The sequence below is a fragment of the Lactuca sativa genome, chromosome 5 (assembly GCF_002870075.4).
Source record: "Lactuca sativa cultivar Salinas chromosome 5, Lsat_Salinas_v11, whole genome shotgun sequence".
Lineage (NCBI taxonomy): Eukaryota > Viridiplantae > Streptophyta > Magnoliopsida > Asterales > Asteraceae > Lactuca > Lactuca sativa.
Window position 1 is genome coordinate 313,008,005 of NC_056627.2, and position 9,192 is coordinate 313,017,196.

Here is a 9,192-nt window from a genome sequence, read left to right on the forward strand (position 1 = left end):
AGAATCTCCCTCAGATGCTCCTCATGTTGCTCTCTGGATCTCGAATACACTAGAATATCGTCGATGAACACAATCACCGATCGATCCAACATTGGCCTGCATACTCGGTTCATGAGGTCCATGAATGATGTTGGTGCATTGGTGAGCCCAAAAGACATCACCACGAAGTCGTAATGTCGATAACGAATCCTAAACATCGTATTCTGGATATCCTGATCCCGCATCCTCATCTGGTGATATCCAGACCTCAAGTCTATCTTTATGAACCAAGAAGCTCCCTGCAACTGATCGAACAGATCGTCGATCCTCAGTAGTGGATAACGGTTCTTGACCGTCAACTTGTTTAACTCCCGGTAATCAATGCACATGCAGTGTGAACTATCCTTTTTCTTGAAAAAAAGGATCGGTTCCCCACGGCGAGCTACTTGGTCGGATGAATCCCTTCCCCAACAGCTCCTGAAGTCGCGAGGATAACTCCTGCATCTCCGGTGGCGCAAGGCGATAAGGTGCCTTGTCAATAGGCGCCGCCCCCGGAACCAAATCGATACGAAACTCCACCTACCTCTCTGGAGGCCCACTTGGCAACTCCTCGGGGAAAACATCCAGAAACTCTCGCACTATTGGAACCTCACCGACAGAACTCAGCCTCTCTGTGGAAACTCGTGTATCCATCACATAGGATACAAACCCTCTACAGCCCTGTTGTAGTCTCTGTCTCGCTCTGACAGCCGAGCAAAATGCTGACCCGGATTGGGTACCCTCGCCATATACCGTAAGTACTCCCCCACTAGGGTCTCATATGGTCACCAACTGGCGCTTGCAGTCGATAACAGATCCGAATCGGCTCAACCAGTCCATGCCTACGATGACACAGATATCCCCGAACGCAATCGGTACCAAATCTATCGGAAACTAAACACAGAAGATCTCGAGTACACATCCTCGAATCTCATCAGTAGCAAAAACCGCTCGCTCATCAGCTATAGAAACTCGCAGAGGTTGACTCAACACCTCTCGTCGGATACTGATATACTGACTAAAAGCTAATGACACGAAAGATCGACTCGCACTTGAGTCAAATAACACCAAAGTATGTACATAATTCACAAGGAAAGTACCTAAGCATACCACAATATAAGCACAATATCTCAAACTCAGCATAATTAAATAAAATAATACATACCAGCCACGACATCAGGCGCTGTGCGGACCTCCTCTGCTATCAACTGAAAGGCTCTCCACGAGCCTTCGGTGCCTCAGCCTTCATAGGCCGGGCCACGGTGGCTTTAATAGCAGCAGGTGTAGATCCCTGTGCTGATCCCTGAAGTAGTTGTGGGCACTCGGCCTTCCGATGGCCACTATGGTTGCAATGGAAGCAAACTGCAAATCCTTTGGGGCAATCCCTCGCAAAATGCCCCTCCTTGCCACACTTGTAGCACACCCCCGTCCTGCACGCTCCCTCATGGATCTTTCCGCACTTCCCACAAGTGCGACCCTTCGGTCCTCCAGATCTCGAATCAGCGGGCTTTTCCCGCTTGGCTACCTGCTGAGAATGTGTCGACCGCCTATCCCCCCTCTGAGACTCGGCCTCCGCCCTGGCCTGAGTCTCTAGCTCGATCTCTCTCTTCCGGGCATTTGCCTGGATCTCGTAAAATGTCCGGTATGACAAGTTCGCCACAAACTCATGAATTTCTCACCTCAGTAGACTCAGATATTGACTCATGCATGCCTGCTCAGAAGACACATGCGCAGGGCAAAACAACGCCCTCTCTTGAAACATCCGTGTAATCACAGTCACGGACTCCGTCCACTGCTTGAGGGACAAGAACTCCTGGGCCAAACGTTCCCTCTCCACTGGGGGAACATACTCGTCTCTGAACATAGTGGCCAACCTCTCCCAGGTCACTACGGTAAGCTCTACAGGAGTAAAATATGCCATCACAAACTTCCACCAGTCCTTCGCTCCCAAGCGAAGCTGGTTCAGCGCGAACCGTACCCTCAGATGCTCAGGACATGAACATGTGTAGAAGCATTCCTCGATGTCAGAGATCTACCTCATCGCGGCTATCGGATCTTGAGTCCCGTCAAACTCTGGTGGCTTCGTGTTGCTGAACTTTCGGTACAGCAACGAGTCACCCACCTGCAGCCACGCGGCAGTGACAGCCGCAGTGGCTGCAGCAGCAACCGCCTCAGTCAGAGCATCATATCGCTTGTCAAATATCTTAATCAGCATGGTCTTGATAGACCCAAACATCTCCAGTATCTCAGCTTAGATGGCGGCGGCCACCTCCTCCTGAATCATCCTACGGATCTCCTCATCACTAGTATCATTGGTTCCACTGCCTCCTGGGTTGTGGTGCGTCCCCACCATGATGCCTTTGAAATACAACATAAAATAATCAGAGACTCGACCGAGATTACTCACACTTGATCAACTGTTCCTACTTGTTCCTTAGCACCCTAAGGATTCATACTTGGGATGTTTACCAATCCGGTGCTTTCAGTAGTACGGGCCCAATACTACCTTCCACACCGTATCTGTATCCACACCAAGTCCTACTCCTAGGATCCCAATTCGCAAGTACCCTATACCCCTTGAATTTTGCCTACACTCAAGCAGACTTCTCACAAGCTATTATCTGCTACCTACATTCACTAAAAGCATCTCACAGCAACATAAACTCCTAGGCTAAGGCATCACATATCAAGCCACCCTAGACCTAAGATATGATTTACCTACCCTACTCTAGCATGCATACCACATCACATAATATCTCAAAACACATAATGTAAGGGTATTTTAGGAAATCACCGTTTGGGCGCTGGCTGATCGTACCCACTGCTCCTTTTTTCTTTTCTCAAAATCTTTTACTCTTTTTAGAAAAATTGTTTCTTTTATGAAAGATTTTCTCAAATCCTTAGGTTGAGTTCAGATACGCCCGATGGTGTATCCAAATCCCTCAAACCAAGGCTCTGATACCAACTTGTAACAACGTAAAAATTTAAAACAATTTTTCATTTTTCATACAAAACATGTCTCATACAAATCATTTCAAAACTCAAGTGTATCAAATGTTATCACGATAAAACATATCCAAGGATCTCAAATACGAAATCCTCTATCAGTGTGTACAAATCATGTCGGCGCCTTCCCGCGATCCTCGCTAGTACCTGAAACACATATTACATAACACGGTAAGCATAAATGCTTACTGAGTTCCCCAAAATACACATACAAGACATAAGCCACTCAAGGCTATAACTCGGTATGACCCTCCGGCCAATGTGTCTCAGCAAGACCCTCCAGTCTCGTAGCTTGTTGGACCTTCCGGTCCGGTCTAGCTTGTTGGACTCTTCGGTCCGGTCTGATCGAGGACCCTATGGCCTCATGAGTCGTTGGACCCTCTGGTCTAGTCTATATAACACATAGCATACATATAACACAATGCACACAAATCTCAAACATACACATACACATAAGACCCTCTGGTCTGCACATAGATACCATTTAAGGTAATGTATAGTGAGAAGACTCGTAAGCTAATGAATGAAATTCTCGCAATCGGGGTCTTGATCTCTACTCCCTGTTCTAGCTCCCGCCTAACACATATTAGTTATCTCTAATTAATATTGGCCCTCAAGAAGCTAGACTAACCCTTCTACAACTCACAAAAGGGTAAAAGACCATTTTACCCCTCCAAAGCTTAATAGTCCTCAATCTTGACCAAACCCTAAAAGTCAACAAAAGTCAACAGTAGGGAGTACGTGGTGCGTACCAACTCTGTACACGGGGCGTACCCCATGGCTATCCAGAAACAAGGAAGTCGACCCCTACGCTGCGCGTACTGGGATTACGCCCAACGTAAGTCCCAATTTCGTACTCTTCGTGGTTTTTGGTTTGAATCGGTTAGGACATAAGCTCATATCCCAGATCTGGTTACTCTAATGCCTTTTAATCCATAAAGTTAGTGACTTTAAGCCTTTGCATGGATGTAAAGGTCACCAACACCCAAATCATACCACTTCCTTCCTTAAGAGACTAATAACTCATGAATGGTCAGCTCTTAATGACCAAGATTAGATTTTTATGGCTCTATAACCCAAAATAAGCTTACAAGGGACAGAACTTGGATTCTAGGGGCTTATCAACTCATAAAGCCATCAACTTTGGGTACAAAAAACCCTAAAACACCTCACACATAAACACAAACAAAAGAGTAGGAAAGCTTGGAGCTTTTTACCTTCAAATGAAGCTTCTCTCACTGCTAAGGTCAGATCCAAGTGCTTGGGCTCTCAATCCTTCTTCTCCAAAGCTTTCTTTCCACTTCTAATGCTCAAGAACACACCCACAAGCTCTCATATGCACTCTCTTGCTACAAGAACAAGGGTTAGGGTTTTGGGTAGGATAAGTCTCTGGAAATGGTGGCCAACAAGGAGGCCATAACGCTCTTTAAATAAGGGGCTCACTTAAGATTAGGGTTTTATTCTGGGCCTGGTACACCCCGTGTACACCTTGGTACGCCCGACGTACTAGGTGGCCCTCCGCGATCAAACACGAGCACGATTACGCTGAGCGTACACTCTAGTACGCCCCGCGTACCCATCTACCACTCTTCTCTTAATCAAGGACCAATATGGACATTTGCTCAAAGATTAGGGTTCACAAGGTATATCTGCGTTTTTTTTGGATGTTACAATAGCATATTATACTAAAATATGTTTACCTAATCTTCTCTGACAAACAAAAATCTCAAATCGTCCATAAGTTCAAATGTCCCCCAAGTTGAAACACATAGAGTGTGGATAGATTATGATGAGGTCAAGTCGGTTATACTAGAAAGATAAAAAGAAATTGAAAATTATTCCCATAATATACGTTTAGAAAGCAAGGGGATGGTTAATTTAGAAACTCAAATACAAGAAAAACTAAGATGGAATATAAATGCAAAAAAGGATATAACAATAACTGAACAATGGATATGGGTTGCATAATCATCCCTTCCAAAAAAAAAGATGGAAAATGAGGGCTGAGGTGCTAGAGATGAAGGATAAAGTAGCACGGGTTAAGACAAAGAAAAAAAAAAAGCTCTTACCAGGTTGCTAATTATTTGTTTCTCAATTGTTATCTGTTACTCAATTATTTAATAATGTTATGCAATGTATTTTAGTCTAATGAAAATTTATGTTTTATGTTTTAATAGCCATTAACACCCATATTGCAGATATATGAATTGCACTAGGAAATAAGGTTCACCTACTTATTTAATTCCTACACAAACATTATAATAGATTTAAACGAGTAAAGTTCAAATAGACATCGGTTTTTCAAATCGAAAGTTTAGCAATAGCCTTGTCCTTATGTGGCAGTACCTGGCACCCCACTTTTGCTTGATTCCATGGTCTTGCTCTGTTTAATCAATAATGATGATATCTTTATCTTGTTTTAGATGGTGTAATTTTTGGACACTTACTTCTTGTATGTGATGTGTCATGGTATGTATCAAATTATTTGGTTAGTAGGTCTTTAGCATATAAGCCAATGATCTTTGTTTCTCGATCCACCAAGCTTATGTCTATCTATTATCCGAGCTCGAACATTCATGTTTTCATTGTGTTGCTTCCAATCACAAGGTTCTGGAAGGGGGTTGATGGGCTCTACACGAAATATCAACTTGGTAAGCTATGATAGCAAGATATGTTGACAAGCCAGATAAACATTAAAAATTAGTTAAATTATTTGATTGATATTGTTTTGGAACTCCAAAAATATATTAAGCAAGCCTAACAAGATGCTAAACAAAAAGAAGGTTACATAAGTTTATGAGACTAATTGGGTTTGAGGTTAATCCACACAATTAAGTTTAAGCTTATTACTCCTATTGTAAAACCAAGAGTATGAATGTGTCACAATAAAATAAAAATTATGGTCTTTTTTTGAAAGCCACATTTATAGATATAGAAGTCATAACATTATTGTCGATGAGACGTTGAACTCTATTTGAGGAGCACTACAACATCTGACCGTAAGGAAACAAAAAATATCACACATAAAAGGCAACACATGTTGATTTTCCATGCATATTTTTTATTGTTAGGTTACTTTGCATTATGCAACTTTTAAAGCAGTCTCACAGTGAAACCCCACTTCACATGCCCACATGAGAGAAAACTAATGTTAGAGCCTCACATGCGTGTTTCGATCCTGCTTGTCCAAAACCTAAAACGTCGGTTGGTCTAAGCGTTGATATTCTTTTGAAATCGTAAGTTAAAAAATTCGCAGGTGTCTCTTTCTTTGCAGAAAGATCGACACGTCTAACTATATATTTAAAAAAAAAAAAAAAAAAAAAAAAAAAAAAAACTAACCAAATCGTGTCGGTGCTTCAAACCTGAAAGATCTCTATAATGTACAACATCCTTCCTAAAAGAGTTCAAACATATCTTGTGACTAACATGACATTTCTCGTCAATCGGAATAAAAAGCATAAGGCGATATTTAAAGATACTCCGCTCGCATATATGCTAGCCAAAACCATGGATACTTGAGAATAGCACGATTCATGATTTCATGTATTAGATTAACGTTTTTCAAGTAGTTTTTCTGCTACAAGTTGTATCAATAAATTACAAAGTTATTATAATTTATATAGCCCGTGGGGGAAAATTCCAAGTGGACATTGTTGACAATGTGATGTTGTTAAATTCAACTCTCATCGTTGAATTTAGTTAGAACTTATTCCGTATCCGGATGTTGTTTATTAAATTGTTAAACAAAGTATATACGACTCACATATAGTCTTTAAATATTTTTTTCGAGAAGTGTTTTAAGAAAACGTCACCGTTGGTTTGATATTGGACACACCTCGTGCTTTTATCCCCCCCACCCCCTATAAATAGATGATGCATAAACACTTCATAAACACAATAAACGCTCCTTTCTCTTATTCGCATCTAATTCGTTAGCAATAATTCTCTATCTTCTCGTGCCTCTTGAAATTGTCATACTCATGGCTTTATCAAAAAAATTGTTCAAAATCTCACATTTTGCATTATGCTTATGGGTTTTTTTTGGAACAACTTCTGGTCAGCTATCCGCTAATTTCTATGCTAGAACTTGTCCTAATTTCCGCTCTGTTATAACAAGAGCAGTGAATTCTGCTGTCTCTAGTGAAGCTCGAATGGGAGCTTCATTGCTTCGCCTCCATTTCCACGATTGCTTTGTTAATGTAAGTATCTATAACCTTTTACCACCTCTACTGTCTTTGCAATACTATTTGCTTTGCCATAGCTATAGCGAAGTAAAAAATATAGGGATATATATAGACGAAATTATAGGGGAGATAATTTATTTAAGTTATGATTTTATGCTAAAAAAATTTAGCATCTTTAGGCTTGTTTTTTTACGTAATCTTGTGTTTTGCATGCATGAGATGGGCCGCCAGCCGCCAACTTTTTCATCAACGATCGTTGATTTTATGCTAATTCCGTCATTAAAGTTACACCCAACGACCTGAAATCCGTAGAGCAGTGTTGACTTGTTGACTTGATGTGCATGCACGAGTCAATGAACCTCAAATGTCAAACGAATGTTATGCACTAAAGCCGTTTCTTCTGTAGCTTTAACTATATTTTATTTTTTTGGTTTTACTTCCAATACACAGGGATGTGATGCTTCAGTGTTACTTGACGACACCGCCAATTTCACCGGAGAAAAATCAGCAGGCCCGAATAGCAATTCACTCAGAGGATTCAATGTCATTGATACCATTAAAACCCAATTAGAGAGCCAGTGTCCCGGTGTTGTGTCTTGTGCTGATATACTTTCTGCAGCTGCACGAGATTCAGTTGTTGCAGTAAGTAAAAACAAACTTTAGTATTGACGTGCAATATCTTCGAATAACATAGTTTACTGCATGCTGATTATTTTAATTTGTTAATTTTCAGCTTCGTGGGCCAAGTTGGAACGTTGTATTTGGTAGAAGAGATTCGACAACGGCTAGCCAAAGCGCTGCGAATTCTAATCTTCCTTCACCAGGTGCAAGTCTGAGTGGACTCATTTCATCCTTTTCAAACCAAGGTTTTACTATTAATGAAATGGTAGCCCTCTCTGGTGAGTACTTCATTCTAATCTTCACTATTAATTAAACGTGGGTCCTTTTGTTCATCCTTCGATCAGTTAAAGCCCCATTGTTTGGATCACTTAATATATTATCAACAAGTTTCATGCAACTGATCATATGATAAGTTTCACATTTCATTAATTAAAAGATAAAAAGCACACGCGATGCATGGCTTTGAGGGGTATTACTGACATTTTACAGTTTTCTAAAATTCTAATACCTTCCATGTTCGTTATTTGGTTTTATGTAGGAGCTCATACAATTGGTCAAGCAAGGTGTACTGTATTCCGCAATCGTCTGTATAACGAAAACAACATAAATTCATCATTTGCAACATCATTGAGGCCAAATTGTCCTTCAAGTGGTGGTGACAACAATCTGTCGCCACTAGATGCTTCAGCTACATCTTTTGATAATAGATACTATAATGATTTGATTAACCAGAGGGGACTATTGCATTCGGACCAAGAGTTATTCAATGGTGGTTCGACTGATGCACAAGTGCGGACCTACAGTTCTAATGCTGCTACTTTCTCGACAGACTTCGCAAATGCAATGGTGAAAATGGCAAACCTTAATCCTTTGACTGGCTCAAGTGGTCAAGTTAGAACCAATTGTAGGCGTACCAATTAGGGTCCTTTGTCCGGAAGCAAGAAAATGTCTTGATATCTCATAAAGTATAACACAAATCTCCACAAATAAAATAAAATAAGTCTGAGAGAATATGGTCTTTTCTTTTTCTTTCTTTTTTCTTTTTCGTCATCTCGTCGTTTTGTAATGCTTGGTACGAAACTCGGGCTTCTATTATTTACGGGAGATTGGTCTTTGTTTTTCATTTTCTTGTAATTTGGAATAATAATTGTTTTTAATTTTTATATTTGTTCCCAATATTTATTCTGTAGGTAAAACAAGAATAAAAACTCAATAAACATAAATAAATAAATAAATAAATAAAAATAAGAAGAAAATAAAACAAAATAAAAAAACCTCCACAAAGTCATGCAAGTTAAATTTCTTTTGTCAGCAATGCCTCTGTAGATTGATCTTGCTTCTTACTCCCTGTCTTTCAGTATTT

At 40.5% G+C, this 9,192-nt stretch overlaps 1 protein-coding gene across 1 annotated transcript; it reads left to right on the forward strand.

Moving 5' to 3' along the window:
* The first annotated feature begins 6,913 nt into the window (after window positions 1-6,913).
* Window positions 6,914-8,952, forward strand: LOC111887938 (cationic peroxidase 1). The gene is made up of 4 exons (XM_023884073.3): window positions 6,914-7,223; window positions 7,659-7,850; window positions 7,942-8,107; window positions 8,368-8,952. The coding sequence occupies exons 1-4, from the start codon at window positions 7,005-7,007 to the stop codon at window positions 8,748-8,750; spliced, it is 960 nt and encodes a 319-aa protein (XP_023739841.1). The 5' UTR covers window positions 6,914-7,004; the 3' UTR covers window positions 8,751-8,952.
* Window positions 8,953-9,192: the final 240 nt, after the last annotated feature.